The sequence below is a fragment of the Petromyzon marinus genome, chromosome 51, assembly GCF_048934315.1.
Source record: "Petromyzon marinus isolate PM22_M1 ecotype Great Lakes invasive population chromosome 51, UKy_Petmar_22M1.pri1.0, whole genome shotgun sequence".
NCBI classification, from domain to species: Eukaryota; Metazoa; Chordata; class Hyperoartia; order Petromyzontiformes; family Petromyzontidae; genus Petromyzon; species Petromyzon marinus.
Window position 1 is genome coordinate 10493268 of NC_133717.1, and position 25425 is coordinate 10518692.

General features: G+C 51.1%; 1 protein-coding gene across 3 annotated transcripts in view; it reads left to right on the forward strand.

Annotated features, from left to right (window-relative positions):
• Window positions 1-25425, forward strand: part of LOC116953328 (rho guanine nucleotide exchange factor TIAM1-like) — a 136586-nt gene that overhangs the window by 44493 nt on the left and 66668 nt on the right. For 2 of the 3 annotated variants that reach the window (XM_032973426.2, XM_032973425.2), the window contains exons 2-6: window positions 5250-5436; window positions 11872-11961; window positions 12311-13396; window positions 14308-14917; window positions 24196-24368. In XM_032973426.2, coding sequence (XP_032829317.2) covers window positions 12314-13396; window positions 14308-14917; window positions 24196-24368 — 1866 coding nt within the window. In that variant the 5' untranslated portion in view covers window positions 5250-5436; window positions 11872-11961; window positions 12311-12313. The remainder of the gene's footprint in view (window positions 1-5249; window positions 5437-11871; window positions 11962-12310; window positions 13397-14307; window positions 14918-24195; window positions 24369-25425) is intronic. The other variant, XM_032973428.2, reaches the window with a different exon arrangement.

Below are 25425 nucleotides of genomic sequence, written 5' to 3' on the forward strand. Positions count from 1 at the left end.
TGACCTCGTCGGATCTCGGAAACGAGGCAGGTTTGAGCCTGGATAGCAGCACCTGGATGTGTGTGACCACCAAGCGCAGCGGCTATGTCGTGGGTGTAGGAGCGCAGTGTAACCCATCGGCCTAATGTACATATATTCTACGCTGTCTGTCTTTGCCAAATCCGCAGTGACCAGTTGTGGTGAAGTATCGTTAAATGCTTGGATCCTGCGATTAGCACGGTTGGCTACGTACGGTGCAAAATACGTTCAACGTGCGTACAAACAATCCCCGTGGGGGTTGAATTGCAGGGTGTGGAGGAAGCCCCCTCATCCAGCAGTGTCATTGACGAAAGGGCTGTGCATATACAGGCCAAGGTAATCGGCCATGTGGCGCATGCAACCGTCACCGTGATGGCACAGTCAGCTCATGTATACATATGTACGTACATACATGCATGTGTACGCCGTCACTGTGACGATCACAGTGCGATCCTTGCAGCAATCACTCGGCTTTTTTCCATTGTAAATACTGAGACTGGGTTCGAATGGTCCCCGGCTCGAAGGAGTGCATGCTTATGATTTGAGTTGTTTCCCTTATTTACACAGGAAAGTCTCGCCGACCAAGGAGGGTCTTGGTCAGTTTATTTTGCAGTCGAGGGTGATAGTGCTTCTTTGCAATCCCAAATAGGTAATATGAAGGTAATTTGGGATGATTTTTTTTTATCTAATTCAAGAACTACAACTAACTACTATTATTTTTCAGAAGCGACCTCACCACAAGTGATTATCACGTGGACATTTCTGGCCGAGATCCAGCAGTGACTTGACATCGGGTTGTACACACTCGCCGTGATTTGCAGTAATTGTAAATGCTGAGACTGGACCGCCACCCCAGCCCCCCCTGGGGGGGGGGGGGCTAGGTTGGCCGTTGAGCTCATCAAAGGGAGGGCCCACATGCCGCATTGTTAGGGGGCTCTGGGCTGTGGCCGAGGCAGCAGGGCTTGGGATTATTGCTGAGCTTTGGTCTCCTTTTACCACCCCACCTCGATGACAAGTTGGGACACGTCAGAGAGAGAGAGGCAGCTTGTAGCAAATACGGATCAGTCCATCTGGCGGTTGGGCTCTTGTGGAGCACCTGGGGTCAGGGAGAAGCGTGCGTCATGATGGCGGGCGGGTGGCCCTGAATGTGCACGTGACTTTAAGCTGGTATATTTATAAAAATGTTGAATTGTTTTATGTCCCCCCAGTTATATTCCAGCTTGTCCTTGGGTGTCTTGTCGTGAGATGAAGCAATTTCCTTTTGGAACTCTTGCAGGAAGCTTTGCACCATCCTGTGTCGTCGATTTCAGTCTGGAAGAGATGGCAATAACAGACCCACTTTCTGAAATCACTTCATTATGCCTCCAGTTATTTTTCAGTAGGCACTTATTTTTCTATGCATTGCAAATTTGTATTCGTCCCTTGTTAGTCAAACAAAAACATTAACTCCATGAGCTGGAAAATGAACAATCTAGTTGGTTTTTTTCCCTGTCATTTTGACCGAGCTGAGTCCTTAAAACTCGCTACACTTGAGAAGCCGGTTTAATCACAGGGTCGCTGACACCCAAATTCACCCCCAGGATCTCAGCACTGCCAGCTCCATGCACACTGATATGACATTTATACCACCACTCCCCAACCCCCCCTCCGAGACACCTGGCCACTTAAATTTTTATTTTATTTAACCGGTTAAGGACTCAAGAGACCAGGACGAGTCTCATTTTAAAGGGTGACCCTGGGTCGCCAAAATTACAGAACTTTACCTCTCGCCCTCCACGCGTGTCGTTGCTACATCCACGGTTTAATTTCAGCGAAGGTCTGTGTCTGCGTGCGTCGAGCAACGTGAGCAAAATAAATTCCGCCCACCGGCACACCGCATCGAGCAGAGCTCTTGCTGTGGCTGTGGTTATTAGACATGGTGCGCACCTAATTCCAGTTCACCGGCGACCCAGAAATTATTCGGTGAGAAATGAAGCCCCGACAGCATCTGTGCGCACACACCGCAAAGCGAGGGATACTAAATGGCAGGCGAGAAATATACGGGCGGCAGTTTCTGTTTCGTAAGCACACGCACGTTATGAATCGTGGCGTAAATAAGTACGCGTGCGAGCGGAATACAGAGTCGGCATCGCGAACATATGTGATCGATCCCATTCGGCGTTCTAGCTTGCGCCGCCGCCGCTTCACGTGACTCTCAAAAATTAATTCCCCCCCCCCCAAAAAAAAACCCAGACTTGTTTGTTTTTCTTCAAACGCTCAAAACAGTGGTTTTTGGGCGTGTTGCGAGCGCTAAACTTGGCACGAATGTTTCTTGGGGGCTGTGCACAGCTGCGGCGGCTCAGCCAAAGCAGCCTCCCTCCACCCCCACTCCTCAGGAACCAGACGTGGGATTGTGGTTTGGTGGCAACTTAAAAAAAAAATTTCCCCGTTAGCTCGGCCGGCCAAATCGCATGCCCATCGTTTATTAAATGTGCAGGTTTTTTTGTTTTTAAGTAGACTCTCTGCATCGGCAAGGCCGCTCCCATTCATTTGAAAGTCTTGCGTGTTTCAGTACGGCACAATGTCGCGCAGCATGCTGCCAAAAGCGGCTTAGGTGCGCTGGACTTGCAACGCAGATGTCGCCGGTTCGACTCCCATCGCCGGGCACGACAGTTTAAATAATGGTTAAAGTTTATTAAACAGCACCCATGTCTGCTCGCCTAACAGTATTATAAACTGGTACGCCAAAGTTAGTCAATCGGCAGTTCGCATGCAGTGGGGTAAAATGTCCCTTTCAATATATTTGCATATCCAACCTATTCGCATATCCGCCCGTAACTCAGTCCCAGCTAGACAGATATACGAAGTTGTACATGGCTGGCTTTTTGTGTGTGTTTAGTTTGTCGTCCTTCACCTGCACCTCCGATTGCCACGTACGGTGCGAACGAGACTCAACGTACACACATAAACACACACACACACAATACGTGCTGTACACAGTCTCGGAGCGGTTATTTTGTGTCGTGTGCCACGGTTACCCTCGACATCGTTGTCGCTGTCGCGGTTTCTGTTTTAAATTAAATTTGTGCCGAATAAAATTTCCCACGTCAGGCAGTAGGTATGAGTCACGTTTAACGTCTAATCGCTGCCACTTATCGTTTTTGTTGGTTATATGGAATTTTTCCGGTGTGGTATGTGAGTAATCCACATTGTGCGTAACCTGAGGGCTTCAGTTGGAATGTTGTTTTGTGTAGCAATGCACATAGCTCCTGGCAGCCTACCGTTACATCTCAACAATGGGAAATCGGCGGCAAACTGAGTAATGATACCCAACGGGTAATAATTAGCGCTGTCGCCTTATCGTGTGCCCAATGCCAATACCCGCCATTGGCCACTTAATGACGGTGACGTCACCACGGCGTCTGTACCAGTTCAGGTGCACTTTGAGACCACGTGAAGTCTTGAAGGCTCGCTGATCAGGGGGTCTCGGGATGCACCCAGGTGCCATGGGTTGGCAGACTGAGATGACCGGTAGATGCACCAGCTCTACCCCCTACTGGGCCAACTTGCTGCATTTTAGCCGCCCGGCGCTCCACCTGCTCCCAGTAGCATCGTCCTTGACGAGCCTCCTCCATAGAGGCCGATCTTGACACCGCTGGTACCGGTCGTCGGAAAGTCCACTCAGCTCCACATCCTCCCGTACCGCATAAGTCCATCTCTTCACCAGCCCATGTCGTGCCCGTTTGTCCAACCTACTGTCCAACCCACGTAAACTCATTTGACCATGTGCTCAAAATCTGCCGGGCAATTGCGATGTTTGCACTGCTTAATTTGGGCATGCTATCTGTCGGAGTGGGCAATTACAAGGCGGTATATACATATCACGGCGTGGCGACGTGAATAAACACATGGCTGGTATTATCGCGCACGAGCTATATAGTTCGCGCTTGCACGTGGATAAAAGGAGCACGAGGTTATTATTATACACTGCACAATCGCGATATTGTATTTCTGCAATTATGTCGGTGGATGTTCAGGGAGTTAATTAAAGGCTTATAATTTTAATGATAAGTGTAGACGACCCCCTACAATATATAATTAGTATTTAATAGCGTGATTTAAGAACTGTGTTGAGAAAAAACTTGTTAATGTGTTATGGTGTCACTTTATATTCGATGTTCGGCCAATCTGATCAAACTTTGAGTTAAATAGAGGTTAAGATGTATGTACTTTTCAAATGGTCACGAATGATAACCCATCCCCGTGAAGTAGTTTTTTATGGAATATAATCTCACGTTAATATAGCCGGAAAGATTAAAAAAAGATTAACATTTCAAAACACAACAAATGAGCGTCACCAACAGCAGCCATAATCTCTACACTGCTAGATGAAGGTCTCCCCCTCGCTATTAATCTATTTTGAAAACCTATTTCTTAAGAACAGCTTTTTGTGTTTAGTTTGTTGTCCTTCCCCCGCACCTCCGATTAGCATGGTTGGCGACGTGCAGTGCGAAAGCAGTCCAACATGAGTTCGTACAATCGGTCATGATTCACCGCACGTCACCATGCTGGTCATTGTGGGCCGGTGAAAGGCGGCGGCCCAGGACTGGGTTCTGATGTCCGTCGGCACTGGCGTAAGCCGTTGCCAGGAATCAAACTTTTTATCACTGACTTTGCCACCTCCTACCGTCCTGCGATGCAACAAAACCTCTGGCACGTGCATACAGTTGCATCGCTCCATCTCTGCGCAGGACGTCCGTGGTAAAATGAAGCGAAAAAAAATCCCAACCCTTTTTTACGTCATGTAATTGATTGCCTGGGATGCTGCCACAGTGGTGTCACGGGTTAGCACACTGGACTTGCTATCCAGAGGTCGCCGATTCAATTAAAACTCCCTTAAACGTGCAGTTTGACACATTGGGGGAAATTTCTTAAATCTGCCCGCCTCTATCCACCCAATGGCTGAAAACAATGGGCACACCACAGTTCGTCATTGGCAGGTTGGGTTTGGTGGGATAAAGTGTGGGTACTCCCATCTCTTCCAAGAATGTCTGGCCAACGTGGAAAGTAGGCCAAATACCCCATAGATGGGGGGGGGGGGGCTCTCTCATGGAGGGCCCCCCTTTTCCGCCAGCAGTGGTGTGAGTAAGCAGGTTGCAGAGACTGCGCCTTTGCCGTCGCCCGTTTAATTTGCTCGCTCACCCCCCTCCTTACCCTGTGCTTTTTTTTCTCTCCCCTGCCTCTTGTTTCAGATGTGCCGCACGCGCTCGCTGCACCCGCTGGCAGCCGGCCCCTCTCGGTAGTGTGGCCGCCCCGGCAGTGCCCCCCCCCCCCCACGCTGGTGTGTTTTTTTTTTTTTGGGAGCTATGAACCGGCGAGCCCGTGGCGATCCCAGCCAGCCGATCCCACGCCGTGCGTCTGCGAGCCGTCGCCGGCACGGTAAGCAAAGGGGGGCTGCCGCCGGCGCTGACGCTCGGAGCCAGCTCTGGTCGGTGAGCTAAGCCTTGTAAATCGTTTATGTGCTGGGTCCAGCGTTAAGTTTGCGCAAACGAAATGAAAATATTCGTTGAAGAAAGCTTTTGTTTTCATTTTAGGGTGGCAATTACTGAGTGGACCTAAATCACCGAGCGTGATAAGGATTATATAGTTAATCAGATAATTTTTCTATTAATATTTTGTGACTTGCTTACCATATTTAATATTTTGCACTCTGATCGTTTTTTTTATTGTTTGCTGTTGTAGCTTTGCTGACCTGCCCCCTGCTAGACAGCTGTGAAAAAGAGCTTCATAGGTCATCTGACTCCTCCTCCAGTCCAAATAAATGTTCTGATGATTCTGACTTCGCTTTCCCGTGACAAAGCGAATCACGGCCGACTGAGATGAAATTAACGAGGCTTAAGAAAGATGCGGGTTTGCTTCGATAGTTGAGTAGTGGTATTGGAGATTTAGTGCACCATGGAGGACCGAACTTGGCAATTGGTGAAGTATAAATTAAAAGAGATGTGTACCGAGTTCCCTGATTAGCTGACCTGATAATATTGCCGGAGGGTAAGTTTAACACCCCTCACCAACATTTAAAATGAAAGAGTGCCTGACTGACTGAATGTTTGACTGCTTTAGGCGAGAAGAGAATGACTCAGACTTGGCTAGATTGCACAGGTCCACGAGATTAAGATTATGGATACAATTAAAATATGCTAACACTGCTTGGAGACTCGGAGCCATATTAAGGCTCCCATAGGGTTAATTGTTTAATGACTGAGGCTCATTTAGTCAGACTAAGACTCCCGTCGGGTTCAGTGTACATGGCTGAGGCTCAGATTAGCCAGACTAAAGCTCCCATAGGGCTCATTGTAAATGTCTGAGGCTCATAGAGCCAGACAAAGGCTCTCGTGGGATTCGGTGCTAATGACCGAGGCTCGCGTTAGCCCGAGACTTTGCTGAAGTGCCACAAGTTGGCATTAACAAGATTAAGACACACTAAAATAGGAAAGGCTGACTAAATTAACACTGGCTTAAAGCTTTCGTGACTGCAGGAAGCGCCGTGGTTTTTTGTTCATTATTTTTAAAATTAATTTTGAACCTATCTACGTGACTTTACAGAAAGACCCAAAGAATATAAATTGACACTGCACTGAGCCAGTGCTGACCTCTTGGCCAGCAGTCCTCGTGCTGCCTCCTTGTGTTGCTGGGTCACTTTGTGGCTGCTCGAAACGCGAGGCACTCTCAAGCTGCCAATCAGGCGTTGGGCCCTCTCAGTCTTGGGGTGGAGGAGGAGCTGGCCTTTGGTGCAGGCGTCACGGTCTGTCGGGCGTCTGCGAGCTGCAGCGAACATGCTTGGCAGGATTCCACGGTCCTCAATGAGAGTTAATAGGCATTTGTTGTGTGTGAAGAGTCACACGTCAGAGTTGCAGTGTGTGATGTGTGCGTGTGTGTTGGGGGGAGCGGTGGTGTTAGGAGTTAGCGCGACGCTGCGCTACGAACCATGTTGGATTCCGCTCACGGCCAACACCAGTGACAATTATCTGAACCGGTCATGGGTCTCCTCTAGGTCGACTCAGTCTCAAATTAGGACCTATTGCGGTGTGCAAACATCGCCACTGGGAAGACAAAGGTGGCCGGGCGTGGTGCTGGCCACCCACCCCCTCGTGCGCCTTGCCGGATTTCATAGGTGCTTGCTAACAGCACTTGCCCCAACAGTATGTTAAGGCTATACTGGGGATCTTTGTCTTTGTATGTTCGATGGGGAGTGGTGGTGCAGTGGTTAGCGCACTACGAACCCGGATATCCAATTTCGATTCCCGCTCACGGACAACATCAGTCACGAATATCTGAATTGGTCCTGAACATCCCCGAGGCTTACTCACCCTTAAATGAGCACCTCGTTTCGTGTGCAAACATTACCGTTGTGGAGACAGCCTGGCGTGGTGCTGGGCCACATGCCCCATTGTGTTCTGTGTCAAGGTTAATAGGTGTTTGCTTACAGCTCTTGCCCCAACAGGCTGTAGGCGGAGATCTTTGATATTTGTGTATGAGAGTGGTGGTAACAGTTGTTGGCACGCTGTTAACAGCCATAGCCTGTGATATCCGAAACAGACTGCTGTGCCTTCTGGAGGTTGACTCAGCCTGGTGCTGTGTTTAAATCGGTACTCAGGATAAATTCCTCGTTTGTTCGTTACTCAAAGTCAAAGCGGGACGAAGGCGGGCCAGGCTTGGTGCTGGCAACACCACCCACTCGTGCATAGTGGCGTCCTTCATAGGCGCCCGTAAACAGCACCTTGCCCCAACAGTTTGTGTGAGTGTTATGGGGGGCGGGGGGGTGTTTGTCTTTGCAAGCTAAAAAAAACGACTCGGAGAACAAACTGCATATGTTAAAGCTCAATCTTTACCTCCGCAGCAGTAATATAGGAAGTGTAGAAAAAAAGGCTAAATCTGGCCATCTGTTTCACAGCCTCCTCACCATGCTCGATAGGAGTGGATCCGCCATCAGGACACATCTTTCAATCTGCAGAGCTTTAAACATTTAAAATGAAAATGTTACGTTCCTTAAAAATGACTAAGATGAACATTGTGTAAATAACACTTAAGATTTATATAAAAAAAATTCACTAAAGTGTTTGGCTCCGTCGGATGAATTTTTTCTAGGCCCCCTCATTTCAAGGCACCTTGCTCTTGGCTCCGCGAATGTTGATTTTGTTCGTGGGCAACTATAATTTTTTTTAGCCTTTTCTGCGAATCTCCAGGCCTAGAAAGTTCTGTTTGTGTTCACATCTCTGCTTGCTGCACGCGTTGCGTTCCCTTCCACTGCGCTGGGAAGGGGGCGCGGTGGCGTTTCGGGAAAAAAATGAGCAAGGCCGGTGGGATATTTTCTTGGAAAGTAACGGATAAAAAGAGCATGTTCCCCCTGTTTTGAGAAACATTTGTCAAATTTAGCGAAACATTTACGTGGCGCGAGCGGACTGTAGAGTTACTGCACTGTCGTGGCGATGCTACAGAATATCATGCAGCATGAGGCCCACAGTAATCCAATCGTTCGTTTTGGTTCGAGGAGCTGGATAATTTGACGTGGTGAACATCATACACTTCTTTTGCCATGTATCTATTTGATATGTTTGTTAACTTTTTTTGTAATTGTGTTGATTTGTGTGCTTAGTAGCTTTGTTCACAAGTTCTTTGTTTGGGGATCAGCCCCTTCCTTGATGCAATTGTGTGATTATGTATGATGTATGTTAAACTTCTTTCGGAACGTACATAGCCAACCGTGCTAATCGATCTCAGAGCGTATTGAGATGCAGTTTTATGAATGACGCTGTAAAAGTTATTCTTATTATCATTTTTAAAAATATATATTTATTGTAATTATCATTGATAGTTATATATTTTTTTATTAAATATTTGCTGACAAGATTTTATATAAAATATAGAATTTAAGTTCTAAATAAATCTTTACTGCCCATAAAAGTAGCACTTTGCAAATTTGTTTTTGAAGTCATTGACTGGCATGGCAATTATGTGATGTCAAAATGTTCAGAGTTTATTTCATTATTTAACACTTCTGATGGAACTGACAGCATGTGATTTAGAAGCATTATAGGTTATAAAGTTGCAGTGACCAATAAGACTTTTGGCAGGCTTATGTGGATTAACTATGCATGTAATCTGTATTAATGCTATAAATGCAACAGAACACAAATATGATACAGCGACATTGTGATATACAATTGCGCACTTTACGGGAACCTTAATTTTGTAGTGTCACGAAATTTGCAATCGTACGGTGAAACCTGATTAACGCGCCAGCATGCACCTAAAGTTTGCTGAGCGGAGGCCCAAATGCCATAAAAATGCCGAGCGCCCACCAAGAAAAAGAATTATCCGAGTTGTGAAAGGTAAAGAGTTGAACACGTTTCTTGAATTGAGCCGAGGTTGTTGTTGCAGCTTGGGAAAAAGAGATGATGGGAGGAGGAAATTCCAAAGTGGAGTAGTGCGAGGGGAAGAAGCGTGTGGTGGTTGAACAGTCCGGTAGGACAGTCCTCAAAGTGGGCAGAGGAATCAAGAGAACATTTCACGGGAACAGTGACCATTGCAGTAGCGACAGGAGAGCAATCGGGAAAGGAGGCGACTGATCGTTGGTGAGCGAGTGAGTGAGTGGAGATAATTGGTGAGTTCTGGATCTTCATAAAAAGACAAAGATCCCCCTTATAGCCTGAACAGACTGTGGGGTAAGTGCCGTTAGCAAGCACCTATAAAAGCTGGCACAGCACACGAGGGAGTGGTTGGTCAGCACCACCTCTGGCCACCCTTGTCTCCCCGGTGGCGATGTTTACACACCGCACCAGGTACTCATTTAAAGCTGAGTCGACCTAGGGGAGGCCCTTGACCGGTTCAGAGGATCATCACTGGTGTTGGCCGTGACCGGTAATCCAATTCGGGACACCGGGTTTGTAGCATGGCGTGCTAACCGCTACTACACTACCGCTCCCCCACTCACAACAACAACAACGGCCATTTTCCACTAAGCGGCGCTTGTGCCAGGCTGTGTGCACGTAAAGGCCACGTGAAGTGTTGAACGCTTGCTGGCAGGAGGTCACGGGACAAACCCAGGTGCCATGGGTTGACTGAGATAACTAGCCTGTGCCAACTTGCTGTGTTTTACAAAAAACAAAGACAAAGATCCCCCGTATAGCCTTAACATACTTTTGGGGCAAGTGCTGTTAGCGAGCACCTATGAAGGCTGGAACGGCACACGAGGGGCTGGGTGGCCAACACCAAACCTGGCCGCCTTTGTCTCCTTAGTGGCGATGTTTACACACCGCACCAGGTACTCATTTGAGGCTGAGTCGAGCTCGGGAAGGCCCACAACCGGTTCGGATAATCGTCACCGGTGTTGGCCGTGAGCGGGAATCGAACTCGGGCCGCCGGGTTCATAGCGCAGCGCGGCGCTAACCCGCTACACTACGGCTCCCCACACCCACACACAGACACACACATACACGTGAGGCAAAGCTATGACAGCAGAACCAGGAGAGCACTTTGATTAAATCCTCGCGGCACAATCGTCCGCTTTTCTGCCTTAATCCGTCGCTTTGTGTGCTGCTCGGGGGTCTCCAGGGCGACACGCGGGGCCGACCGGCGCACGTGGGCCACTCGTGGGCGACAAGTGTCAGGCGTGGTCACGCCGCGGGTTTCTGATGCCTGTCTGCGTCCCACTGCCCCTGATTGCTGAACGCTTATAACTCTCTTGCGCACACACGCGGACGCGCCCGTTGATTGCTGAGATAATCGTGGTTTTGCTGAAGGAATAAATCAAGAAAAGTAAATGCGTAAGCACCGTTGGAGGAGCCATGAAATGATATCACGTTCCTCAAAAGTACACACGTCATAGATATCGTGAACAATAATGGCCCTCACCCAATAAAACGTGACTGAGTTTCAAGGACGTATATTTACGTCACATATATAAGGGTCCTGCATTGGGATATTTGTTAAATTTCCATTTTCGCATGTGGGGAGAAAACCCCAGCAAATACAGCGGTAACACTTAAAACCCTTGACTTAGAATCTTAGAATATTTTCCTGCAATGACACCACATACCCCATTATTTTCAACAGATGTGTTCTGTGGAGTGATATCTTCTTGTGTAGATTATACCCACTCAAACCGACCATACACAAATCACAAGTTCAATCAAAATGTGTTTCTCTTGTTTGGTGGTCATTGAAAGCATTAATATAATTGGAAACAGGTTAACAACGGGACCTGCACGCTGATGCAGCAGGCAGGCCTGGAAACTGGGTGCGTGTGTTTTTGTTGCATTTTTTGTAATTGCAGCACTAAATAAGTCTGCTAAGCTCTATAGAACGAAAGCGTCATAAGCCACGGAGATGTTTACGCAGCTAGACTTTTTTTTGTCTTGCTAATGGCAGTAACCCGCAGCTGCACAACCCCCGGTTTGAACGTACATTTAATTACGATGGACCTTCCAGCAAACCATTTTGACCTGCGCAATTTTTAGATTTATTAAGATGAGGTTTTGAGGCAGATGGCCGGTTTTTTTGTTTGGAACAGATTTTTTTTTTGCACTGCGTGTCGAGAACCTTAATCGTATTCGAAACTGCCGTCAGATTAATGTTAAACTCGCACACTATTGCGTAATTCAATTTGCTGGCTGGCTTGCGATGATGTGACATATGCTGGGCAGGCCTCTCGCAGACAGCAGACATAAAAGGGGACTCTTAAACGCGCCGTTCATTCGACTAAAGCACTTCCAGCGTTATTTAAACGTATTTACAGTTACAATTGCCATGTAGGGCAGTGTAATGTAACGCAAAACAAATGTGCGTCTGAAACACCGTTGTTATGCTTTTGTTCAGTGGTGAAGTAACGTCTGGGAAACACAAGGAATCGTCTGCATCGCCTCAGACTGCAAGATTTGTTTCCAGCTCTCCCTTTTGCCGTGAGAGGTAAACATGCCGCGCGTTGCTCGCTTTCAAATCGACGTTGAGTTGCTGTTTTTAAAAAAGATAATAATCTGCCTAGAGATTTGTGCTCTTGTGTGGAGGTGGAAATTGACCCCCGCAGAGGCCTAGACCGGACTATTTTAAAGCATCTGCCACTTCTTGTGGTGTTTACGTTGAGTCACAGACTCGCGTGAGCTGCATTTCAGCGAGATTTTTTTTTATTTTATCATGCGCGACACCGCTCTTTAACAGAGTGCGTCTCCGACGTAATCAGCGCCACTCGCTCTCCCCTCCCGCCGTCGCCTTTCTTGCGCCGTTTTCATTCTCGTGGTTCGCGTCTCGCTCCTCGCAGGCGATGGGGAACCAGGAGAGCCAGCAGCAGCATGGCCTGCCCAACGGCCACCGGCCCGGCCCCGCCTCGACCTCGCGCTCCCCGACCAAGTCGCGCGCCCTCTCTCTGCGCGGGCGCAGCAAGGACTACGGCCCCTACGCGCTGCCGGGCCCCGCGGACTCCGAGCCTCGTCCCGCCGGCGGGCGCGCCGCTCGGGCCGGGCGCGCGTCGAACCGCAAGGCCGCGCCGGCGCCCGCGACCGCGGCCGCGAAGGCGGAGAGTCGGCGAGGCAGCAGCGCTGCCGACCTGGACTCGGAGCCGAGCACGGTCAACGGCTTCGCCACGGACGAGGGCGGAGCGGGCGGCAGCCGGAGCACGCTCAACTCCGGCAGCGAGCACTCGGGCGAAGCGACGGTAACGGCGTTGTCGTCCTCGCGCGGCGCGCTCTTCCGTGCCCAGCAGCAGCGAAGCAGCCCCAAGATCCTCTTCCGCAAGGACACGAGGGATCGCAACGGCGTGCGCGTCGAGTTTCACGTCGACACACCGGGCGAAGAGTCGGCGGCTGCAGCGGGAGCAATGAGCGGCCCGGCCGCCGCCGCTCAGAGGCGCGAGAAACGCGAGTTTTACCTCCGGGAGAACGGGCGCGTGCCGGACCTGGTAGTGTCGCGATGCGGCTATCGGCAGCCGCTACGGCCCGGCAGCGGCTGCTCGAAGGAGGGAGCGTCGCAGGGTGGCGGGACAGACGGCTGCGGCTCGCAGGCCGGGGCGTCGTCGCAGGGCGGCGGCCCCGGCAGCCCCGTGTGGAAGCCGCTGGGCCTCCGCAGCGTCCCGGACGTGTCGCGCCGCGTGGCCGCCCCTCCCCGGGAGGCAACGTGCCACCGGGACCTGTCGAAGTCGCTGGGCTTGATAATCGGCCGGGGCGAGGAAGAGAATGACAATCCCGGCGCTGGCACGGCGAACGGCTACGAGGGCTACGCTTCCCAAACGCTGCCGCGGCTCAAGCCCGGCCGGACCCCTGCTGCTGGGGTCTCCTGGGCCGATTTGGAGATCGGTGACCCCAAGCCAATCGGCTACGTCGGGAGCTTAGACAGGCGGAAAACTAAAAAGGTAAACTTGAATTATTTGTAATTATTTTTTTTTATATATGACGCGCATTTTATTACAAATCGTTGCGGGAAAGAATTATTCGATAAATTAGTTTTGTCTGCAACAATGGGGCCTGTGTTCCTGGTGCCCAAGGAGTCTTAACTGTGCCACGTAGCGAATTGGCCACCTGTTGGGTTTATGACCTAATCCAATAAGGCTTGAAAGTGAAAACATATTCGCTGTAATGTTGAGCAGGTAGATTACCGCATGGATAAACCATGCTTTCTAATGAGCTTACGCAACGTGAAGATTGACTCACTGTGGTGTTTAAAAGGTAAAGGGGCAGCCCTGCAATTGCTTGGGCACGCCACCGCTGCTATAGGCGCCTCCACCCGAGGAAACTCTAGAGCCTCTCTCTTAGGGTATTGAGGCCTGCTCTATCGAGCTGGCCAGACGTCTTGGAAACGGTGGGAGTCCCCACACCTTACCCCACCACACGCGGCCTGCCATTGGACGAACTGCGGTGAACCTCATTCACATTGCTGGGGTTATAATTGTCGGTGAAACGTCACAGTACTTGAATTGTAAATGTTGTGGGTTCACTCTCCAACACACCGGTGTGCTGAACTAGTAACGAATTGGCACGTTTTGTTTACGTGACGAACCTTACTAATTGGCCGTGTCGGGTGGTGGTCGGTTTAATGACACATTTGTACTTAAGCGATCTAACCCAAAAAAACTCTTATGGATCATATTGGTCGCATAAGCCGACTACGTGTTAAACTGGGGGGGGTGGGATGTTAAGAAACATGCACCATTGTTTCAGCTGCCGTGCCGGGAGATCAAACCGGCGGCCTCTCCGGGTCCACTGTGCTGCTAACCATCAAGGAAAGTGTGAATGTCATTTCAGTTGATTTCGTTTCTCTTATCAGAAGGCCCCCGTCGAGGTGCAAGTGGAAGGCAGCGACGGCGCCGACAGCGGAATCGCTCGCACCACCGACTCGGAGCTGCCCTGCGACCCCTCGCCCCTGCCGCCCGACCTGGGTTGGCCCTGCGACCCGGGATTCCAGCCGCTGACCATCCAGCGCAGCGCCACGTGGTGCCACCCGCAGGACTCCCAGCACGGCTCCGAGTCCCACCGGGCGCCGGACGACGCGGAGCAGACGTCCGTCTACGAGAACTACATGCACGGCTGGCGGTCGGGCGGCGTCGGCGTGACCAGGGCGCCGTTCGCGAGCCTCGCCGACGGCGACGCGATGGCCGGCGGCGGCGGCGGCGTCGGCGGCGGCGTCGGCGGCGGCGGCGTCGGCGGCGGGGGCAGCAGCAGCGCGGACGGAAGTGAGGACCCGCGCGACCCCATGGGGAGCGAGTCGCTGGGCTCGGCCGCCCTGCTGCTGGACAGCACCGCGCGGCTCTCGGCGGCCCAGTTCCAGGTGCGCAAGGCCGGCTGGCTCAGGGCCAAGCACCTGTTCTGCCGCAAGGGCAAGAAAATCGAGCCGGCGCTTCGACGCAAATGGAGGAGATACTGGGTGGCGCTCAGAGGTAACCGTGCTGCGCGACTCGTCGCTCGTCGTTGTGCCTGTTCGCAAGGCCGGTTCCCGACAATATTCTGTGGGCAAGCGACGACGAGGTCGGCAGTAGTTGGACCGACTTTGCAATGAATGTCTGGAAGCTTCTTGTCCACCAACGTATGCATCGTGGGAGGAGACAATCGGACGGTAGTGTGCGTAGGGGTAAAGCGCAATTACTTTCACCCTCTCCAAGATATCTGGCCAGTGTGGAAGAGTAGGCCAAATAATCTTTAAAGGAGCTGTCTAGCGATCCCACTGGTGCAGTGGTGGTGAGAGCAACTAATTACAGGGCTGGACTTTTTCCCTTTCCCTCAAGCTCTGTATTAGGACCCTGGAGCTTTTAAGTGCCACGACTGTCTTTAATGGTAATTTACAGCCCTTTCGAAACCCACCGCTGTACAATGGCCTCTCCATGCCCTGTAGGTCATGGGGGTTTTTCGACCATACTTCACCACGTTGGTCAGTGGGGGCTGGTGAAAGGGAGTGCTCTCACAACCCGTTGAGATACCACTTATCACTTATGATGGTGGTTTTGTGTTGCCGTGAATTAAAATATATTATTACTAGATATTTTTTTTCTGTTCACAAGAATAATAACAACCGCAGGCGAATATCTGGCAGGCCGCATGTATCCGACGCGTCCTAGAGAGGATGGGGAACAGACAACCCGGGGAAGTGTGGGGGAGAATCTAATGTCTTACTTAATGGGAGAAACGCCGGTAGAACATTTGTTTTTTTGTAACATAGGGGGAGGAGGGTGGGAGCGGTGGCGGTGGATTTACCCAGGGCAGGTCCCAGGGTTCGTTACATGGCGTGCTCACCACTGCTCCGAGGATCCACCCCAAAGTTTTGCGGTGAAGTTCTTGCCGCGTCTCTGTCGCTGCATTTGCGGGGGGCGGGGGGGGGGCGTATCGTATTGGCGACGCCAGAGAATATCACGCAGCAAGTACAGAGACTAAATATAACCGTGATCGAAAACATACAGCAGAGCTATTATTGTGAAACAGGTAATACAGCAAACGCACCAGAAATTAAACCTAACAGCGGCAAAGCTAAAAGCACGAGAGCGCTTCCAATGCCACAGCGGTATAAATCACAGGGTGCACTGAAAATATCCCTGGGCAATGTGCCGCTGGCATGACCTACACTTTTTTTTTAATCGGGCATGGTGATTAGATTTGATCTCTCTGTGCACCACATTAAAAAAACACCTGGTAACGTCTGGACATGGGTAACACACACGGCTCTGTGGACCTTTTGCTGTACCTGCAGCATGCGTTCATCATTCATCCAATCGTTGACCCAGAGTGATGTCTGTCTAAATGTGAATTATATTTCTTGGCCGCTGTTTTGGGGATTTTAAAATAATAACAAACAATTTGCGTATTGTCTCCGTCATAAAGAGCCCAGCCCCATCTCATCAGCAGGTATTGCTAAGCTCTTGCTCATTGCTTACAGATGGAAAATTCAGTCCCATGACAATCATATGCTGCAGCCTGGGAGCCGGGTGGATATTTATAGATTTCTTTTTTGCAATTCCCCAATGTGAACACCAGTGCTAGTGCAAATGCGTGTGTTTTTTTTATGGGGAGCGGTAGTGTAGCGATTCGTGCACTACGCAGCGAACTCGGCAACACGCGTTCAATTGCCGCTCACGGCCAACACCTGTGACAGTTATCTGAACCTGTCCCGGTTCTCCCCTACGTAGACTCGGCCTCAAATGAGTACCTGGTGCGGTGTGTAAACATCACCACTGTGGAGACAAAGGCGGTAGGGCATGGTGCTGGCCACCCACCCCCTCGTGTGCTGGCGCTCTTGAACAGCACTTGCCTCAAAAGTCTGTTGAGCCTATACGGGGGATCTTTGTGTTTGTTTTCGGGTTTGTTGGGCGCGTTTCGCTCCACGTGCCGGGAGCCGCTGCCTCTTGCTGAAAACCTCTCTTGACGTTTATTTCTCTGCACGTGCTGGGGATCTTCTCGGTGCCGAACAACTACGGGGTACATCCCAGAAACAGTGTTTTGTGTAGTAAAAAAAAAAAACTTTTACGGACTCCAGCGCTGAACATTTCGTGCGCACCCCTCGTTTTGCACCCCCGATTAGCGCGGTTGGCCGCATACGGCGTGAAGGAAGTTCAACGTACACGCGCACGTTTAGCCCTCGGAGCCGCGTGCCGGGAGGGGCACGGAGGTATTTGCGTCGTGGGCCCCTCCCCGCTCAGGGTGCGGCGGCGGCAGTCGCCGGTGTGGGCGGGTGGGGGTACGCGCGGTGTGCGTGTGTGGGCGCCGCCGCGTTTGAAATCGCTGCGGGCGAGCACGCGCGCTCGCGTGGGTGTGGGGGAAGTGTCGGCATTGTCCGCGCTCCTTTGTGTGCGCCACGTTCGCCCGTCCCCTTGTAGTCCCGCCGAGTTCCTGCAAGCCCCGGCAAGAGCCAGGGATGCGCCCGGAGCTCGTGTGGCCGCGGAATTGATTTATTTTCGTGGACAGAGCGTAGCCTGGAACCATTGCATTATTTCTTTCTCTCTCTTTCTCTCTCTCTCTCTCGCCATCTCTCCTCGGACAAGCCGTCACCCGCCGCAGCCCGTGTCCCAGATATTACGCTTCCGTGACCACGATTGCGAGGAGCAACGTGTGTGCGCACCGTGTTCGGCTTGCGATCCCGTCAAGTCGCGGACGCGAGTCTGTGTGCGTGGGCACACTCGCGCGCAAAACAACGATCGCCCTGTAGCCGCGCGTGCGCTGTTGGGGCGAGCACTGCTAGCGAGCGCCTGGTTAAGTAAGGCCGGCGCGGTGCATGAGGGGGTTGTGTGGCAGGCACCGCCCTCCACGAGCCACTGTTGCCGCACCAGTGCTGTCGTTTACACACCGTGCCAGGTATTTATTTAAGGCTGAGTCGACCTATATGGGAGGCCCAGGACAGGTTCAGACACCCTGTGCCTTTGGTGCTGATCGTTGCAAGGAACACAACTCGGATTGCAGCAGGGGGAACCACGTGATGTTAAGCATTGCACCACCGCTCCCATTCACCTCCGATTAGCACGGTTGGCTACGTACGGTGCGAAAGAAGTTCAGCATGCAAACATATTGACCAATACCAATACTCGCCATTCGCCACTAAGTGACGGTGACGTCACCACGGCGCCGGTGGCAGGCCAGGTGCACGAATTTACACGTACATATGCACACACAAAGGCAAGGGTCTCCCATTTTTAGCCTACATTGAATGAGGGCAAGTGCTGTTCACGAGCATGTGTACAGTAAAACATTGGATTGCGAGTAACTTGGTCTGCGAGTGTTTTGCAAGACGAGCAAAATTTGTAAATAAATATTAATTTGATAAACGAGCGAGGTCTTGCAATACGAGTAGTACGTGTACGCTTTGTCTGCCGAGCGTCACGTGATCACGACTGATAGACGAGTGCTTTGGTATACGAGTGCTTTGGATTACAAACACGTTTCCGGAACGAATTATGCTCGCAATCCAAGGTTTTACTGTGCTATAGCCAGGGCGGTGCATGAGGGGGTGGTGTGGCCAGGACCACGCCTGGCCACTCTACTCCCCCCCTCCCCCCCCCCCCAGTGCTGTTGTTTGCACACCGCAGCAGGTACTTATTTATGGCTGAGTCGACCTAGGGTAGGCTGAGAACCGGTTTACACAGCACTCGCACACTGATGTTAGCCAGAGCGGGGAATTTACTGAAACTAACTATGTCGCTGGGCTTGTAACACAGCGTCGCAACCACTGCACCGTAGCTCCAACAACAAGTGGCTGTGACGTCACCACGGCACTTGTGCGGGGCTGAGTGTCGAACGCCTGCTGGCAGGCGGTCAACGGACAGACTCAGGTGCCATGGGTTGACCGACTGAGATAACTGGCCGATGCACAACCTGTGCCCCTGCTTAGTCAACTTCTGCTGTGTTTTAGCCGCCCGGCGGTCCGCTCGTTGTTGTGAGCGTCGCTCCTCTTCCCTCCGTTGTTGTTGCTGGAGGGCGACTGCATCCAATTGCCCAGAAGCAGCGTCCTTCACGACACCGCTGGTACCGGTCATCGGCATGTCCACTCAGCTCCACGTCCTCCCGTACCACATCACTCCATCTCTTCTCAAGCCCGTGCCGCGCCCGTTTAGCCCCCTCGATCCGGCCGAACAAAAGCTGTTTTGGCATGCGGTGGCTGGGCATCCGGGCTACATGACCCAGCCAACGTAGCCTTGCCTGCCGGAGGAGCCCACCGATGGGACTTTGTCCCTCTCGTAGCTCCCCACGCACCCACACACACATCCCCGCAAAAGCACGCATTTCCACTGTGTGTCATCCAAGTCGGGTACACTTTGCTGCCAATTAGCGTGCCCCACCCCTCGTTCTGCGGCGGTTGGGGCTTTGCTCATTAATTAGGAAAATGCAACGCCATTGTGCAACGCGCTTAGCGATTTAGCAATTTGGCATGTTTTAAGGTCGGGGTGTTCTAATGTTTATAGCGCACGCAGATCTGGCAAGTTCACATTCGAAGGATACCCGCGATCGATTAATTCAGGTTTCCCGTTTCTTTTGTTGCGTGCGCTTGCACAGCCCTTTTTGTCATCCCACCTCTTGACGAAGGCCTCCGCACGGCGTGCAAATTATTAGGTCCGATTGACTATACTTCACCGTGCGGGTTGGTGAAGGTGAAGAGCATTAACGTGGGAGCATAGAAGTAAGGTACAACAACGCAGCTTGGCCGCACTGCCCGACATTGTCTCACAGCATCGCAGCAGGTTTCAATCACTTTCGAAGCTTATCCCTGCTTAGCTTCCCACATCTCATGCCATTGGTTGGGTTCTGGGTGGTTTGGTGATATCAGTTAGATTTATACACCCAATATTACTCTGGAGTTACAAACGATTTCTTTCATTTTTTTTACTCGCGTTCTAATTTTTGACGCTTGTTGGCTTGAACCCTTCGTGCACATATCGTACTGGCCTCCAGCCTGCTTTTAAGGCCTGTCCTCTAATCAATATCTTAAGATGTGACCGCTGGCAGGGAGGAATACAGATCAGCACAGGCTTTCTCAAAAGTCACCTCCAGCTTATTTTTAATTCATATTCAAAAGCACCTTGAGCCTGGGCCTTTTCCCGCTCATTGATCACCGATTTCGTATTTTTTTGTTAATGACATAACTTTAATATCCTGCATACCAGGCGACGATGTTATCTCCCTTCGCCTGGTATGCAGAAGTTTGTGGGTTCGATCGCGACCTTGAAGCCCCTGCGTATTTGGGGTTTGCGTGTTCTCTCTCCCCCCGTGGTTGCATGGATTTTTCTCCAGGTTCCTCCGGTTTTGCCCCCCCCCCAAAATGTTTTTAGAAACGACATCCGTTTAGATTATTTGACCGCTACTATGAATTCCCACGTGTGATGAGCCACTTTTGATGGCGCTATCACGTGTGGCCAGGTCACCGGACTTTATTTGATGAAAAAAACAACTGCCGGTTTATCTGCAGATTTGAAATTAAAGCAGTAAAATAAATATTAGTAAGAACTGACTCTGGTGTGGAGTAATATAGTGAACTCCTAACTTTCTGAGGTAAAGGGCGATAGTGGGCTAGCCTGCATATTATCTAAAACATGTATAATGCAAAATATGCACACCGCTCCTTTTCATAAAAATTTGCTAGGTTGTTTATTAATAATAAAGAATACCATTTTACGGCCCTTTGTCAATCCATTGCTAGTCGGCAGCGTACCGATTGCTTGTCAGTCCTGGGGATTGTTTTTACTCTACTTCAACAAGCTGATTAGTAGGGAGCGGAAGTGCAGCGGGTTGGCACGCTGCGCTTTTGAGTTGGTTCCTGCTCAAGGCCAACACCAGTGACGATTATCTGGACCAGTCCTGGGCCTCCCCTAGGGCGACTCGGCCTCAAACGAATACCTGGTGTGATGTTTAAACGTCACTACTGGGAGACAAAGGCGGCCGGGCGGGCGTGGTGCTGGCCCCCCACCTCTTTCCTCGTGTGCTGTGCCGGACCTTCATAGGTGCTCCTACTTGGCCCCTACAGTCTGTTCAGGCGACACAGGGGATGCTTGAAACTTGACCTTGGAAACTGTTCAGTGCAGGTTGTTGAAGGGGTGGGGGGGGGGGGCTGAGTGGTCTCAAGACCTGTTCAAGATATCTCTAGCCACCAATGTTAGCAATGGCCGGGCATCAAACTTCACCCAGATTTTCTATTCATGTTAATTATTTAAGGTTTTGGGGAAAAATTCCCACTTATCGGAATGTCTCCAGAGCCCCGTAATGACTGTGCCGGGTACTGTCCAGACAATGTAATGTCTGAGCGAAGTCCGTGTCTGATTGCCAGGTCACGGTTTTCACCGCGGAGTGCTGGTTTGGCTTACCGTTATCGGCCACGCGCTCAGCGCTGCGGTTGAAACTGTTGCTTTTGGCCTGACGCAAGTGATTAATCACCCTGACCTTTGTAGCGTCATTCTCTGCAGGGAAATAAACAGCAGCAAGGCCTCACTGTGTGCGAGTGTATGTATTTGCATATTCTACAGCTCACACCCGTCCTTACGCACACGATTCATATGCGAGCATCGTGAGCTTTGGGATCGATTGATTCGAGGCATCGTTGCACAACCAGCAGAAGGCTCTCCGCGGCGTCTTCCCAGTGAGCTGAACGCGCGATTCCTGGGTCATGCACAGCACATGCAGCGTGAATGATCCGAGACTCCCCTCAGTGGACTTGGCCTAAAATGAGCTTCCAGCATGCGGCGCACATATTGTAAATCACTGCACGAGCTCGCGGTGCTTATGACGGACCTAATGAAGACTCCCAACACCTGGGCATTAGGAGGATTAAACAAATACAGTATAAATGCGGCCAAGGGAGAATTTCCATTTGGAGAAATAATGGCCCTTGGCAGTAACGGGCAACAAAAACGATGGCAGTGCGGTCAGCCGAGCCGAAAAATTCACGGCCCAACTTTCTCTCTCTCGAGGGGTGGGTGGGGGGGGGTGTTATGTGACTTTTATACTGGTAGGAACCTCCTGTTACACCAGCCCACGGGATTCTTGTGTCCGTCCGTCGTGCATCCAAAAATGGGAGGGGTGGGGCTGGTTTGGAGAGGGGAGGGTTGGGAGGGGCTGGGTGAGGAGGGTGGGGAGGGGCTGGGTGGGGAGGGGCTGGGGAGGGTGGGGAGGGGCTGAGTGGGGAGGGGTGGGGCTGGATGGGGAGGGGCTGGTCACCCCGTGGTGCCCTTATAAAACTCAACGTTTAACCTACTCACGCCGGCTTGTGCCCGCCCTCACAGTCGGGCATATTTGCGGAATACACCACATGCCGCCGTTGACCCTGGCCATTAACCGAGCAACCCAACGTTCCTACCAGCTCCCTCCGCAGGAATGTGTTAACAGCTGGCAATACAAACCTTTCGGGACATGGAATTACATAATTACAGATTCTCTGGAGTGTCTTGCTTCAGAAGAACACCATGATGCTGAGATTGGGCCAGCGGTGCGCGGGGGTTACCTTACAATTTGCAAGAACAGTTACTCGGTGATCATTGTAGTGTGGAGTCCTCATTGTCAATCCACTCGCTTATATATTTGTATCCTCAAGGTGTCTGGAGTGACGTGCAGCCATTTGTCAATCCACTGTTGGATGAAGTAGGCCTCTGCACACCGTGTCTGTCACGGTGGTTGTCCGACAGCACTTCACCACGCTGATCCACGCGGGTTGCTACTGGTTTTCGTATCACTTGGCACTGGTGTTAGGCATGGCCGGGAACACAAGTTGCTAGGTTCAGGGGCACAGTGACCCACACTCGCTGCTCCACTAATTTCTGTCGGTGAAGGAATTATTAATGAGGAATGCGGTACTTTAATGTGTGTTTGTAAGCCACTGTTAGCACAGTTGCTTTACCGTTTGATTTCACAGCAGTGGCAATGTTCTGTTGACACTGCATCATATTTGCTTTCCTCAAAACCATTTGGCTCTGTTTGTTTTAGTCCAAAGGCACCCAACCGTAAACCCACATGAAGACCAATCCTGGAAGTTAACTCCTCCGTGTCCTTACAGCAACACAGACAGGAATAATAATATAATCAATAATGCAATGTGGCTAGAAGGCCTCACTGTGTCTTAAGGCCTACTTTTACAGGCGCGACTTTTGGATCAATTCCAGAACAGACTCAATAATTAATCTTTTCCAATTCGCTATTAGCCTGTGTGTTTTATAAGAAGCAAATATGTAACTGATATGTTTAATTAGTTCTATTGCATGTGGTTTTAATGCATATTTAGTTATTTATTTTCAGAGTAATTGTTTACTGTTGTGGTTGTTAGTTTTGGTTCACATTTCAAACCATGTTGCATTCACTGGATTTAATGGCACATGGAGCGCTGTAAAATTGTTACATGATCGTGATGGTTGGGATGTTTGGCCTATTCCACAATGAGGATATCTTTGCTTTGTGTGAGAAGATAAAGTGAACTACCTAACAAAAAATCCACACATACAATGGGATAGCAGCCAAAAGTCTGCACAGATGTATGTACGTTCAACTTCTTTCGCACCGTACGTAGCCAACCGTGCTAATCGGACATGCTAATGTATTCATTTCCTGCACTGAATTCTCGTGGCCACCTCGCAGGCCCGGTAGGTTCTTGAGTTTCATAAATCTCTGCGTGATCCACCAATCCTTTCTTCAAAGCCTGTGCCACCACACCTGGTTGGTTTGTGCACGCCACCAGACTGCATTACTGATGTGGTGTATAAAGAGGTTTCGCCAAACCAACTTGTGGCAAACCTGCAGTGGGAAGCAGACCAGACGGGGCAACGTAAACACCTACGTGCACATCCAAAAACAAAGATCCTCCGTATAGCCTGTAACAGACTGCGGGGGCAAGTGCTGTTAGCGAACACCTCTGAAGGCCGGCACGACACACGAGGGGATGGGGTGGCCAGGACCACGCCCGGCTGCCTTTGTTTTCTCACCAGCGGCGATGTTTCACACACCGTACCAGGTACTCATTTGAGGCTGAGTCGACCTCGGAGAGGCCCAGGACCGGTTCATATAGCCTTGAGCGTGAATCGAACTCAGGTGACTGGGTTCGTAGCGCAGCGCGCTAACCGCAACGCTACGGCGCAAATGCGCACACGCACACGCGAACACACAAACGCACACGGGCGCACACACGTTCCTCTCAAGGAAATGTCTGATGCTCCGCTGACCGAGCGTGACCGTGTCCCCCGGCGGTGTCGTGCGGGCGCCCGTGCAGGCTGCAGCCTCCTGTTCTCGGAGGCGGCCGGGCAGACGGGCTCGGAGCAGGACCCCGAGCCGAAGCGATCGCTCGCCGTGGAGGGCGCGCTGGTGCAGGCGCTGCCCGAGCACCCCAAGCGGGACTTCATCTTCTGCCTCAGCAACGCGCACGGGGAGGTCTTCTGCTTCCAGGTCCCGTTCCACTGCCTTCGCCTCTCTCCGTCCCCCCTTACGAGTCCACTCGTCCATCGCGACCTCTGCTCCCCTTAGCCAGACGACTCACCTTCCCCCTCCCCCCCCACACCGTCTTCTTATTGCCAAAACATAAAACAGCGTGGGTGGAATCGGTCGCAGATAAGCGGCACGACCGCTCAGGTTTTCACGGTGGTGCTGCGCGACGTGCTGCCTGGTTGCGCCGCGCGTCGTCCGGCACGACGTCCGACGTCCCAGCGCCGCATGCCGGTGATGCCCGCTTCGTTGTGCGGAGGATGCCGCTTGGAGCTTCCTCGGCACGTGGACCGTAAACACCGGACGGCGTGCCGTGGAACACGCGGTGCAAAACCGAAAGCGCATCGGAGGGCCCGATGAGCAGCTGTCAGTAATGTTTTTGGGGGCTCGCCTGGCAGGCAGAGGCCCGCATGCTTTGCACGGTCTGCATCCTCGGTCGGAAAATCAAAATAGAGCGATGACTATGTGAATGTTATCAGATGACTGAACGAAAACACAGATCTGGCCGGGTCTCATCGCACAAGATGCCGTGTTAATCCCAGACAAGACCACAAGCAACCTTTTATTTAAACCAGGTGATAGCCCATTGAGATGAAACGTCTCTCTTACAACGGAGACCTGGGTCACAAGTCCATTCATTGATGTTATCTTAGACTTTGAAAGTTTTTTTTAACCAAAAATCATCTTTGCTGTTAGAACCAAAGAATGGTCTCTTGTTTTGCTTTTCTTGCTGTCGAGGTAGGTTAAACGCATCAGGCAGTGGAATTATACTTCTAATTAGACGCAGATGTTTTTAATGAGTTATTACTCAACAGGTTCAGGCCATTAGTCTAGTCGGTGTTGGTTTCAAAGGCTTTGGGTCACATTCAAAACAGATTGTTGGTGATGGAGACATGGACATTTTTTCTTCTCCCCAAAAATATCTTCACGAAAATCAACATTCACCGACACATGAATCGGGCCCTGAACTTTGACTCGAAGCATGAAAGCTCTGTATACACTGGATGAACGGTCCAGCTGA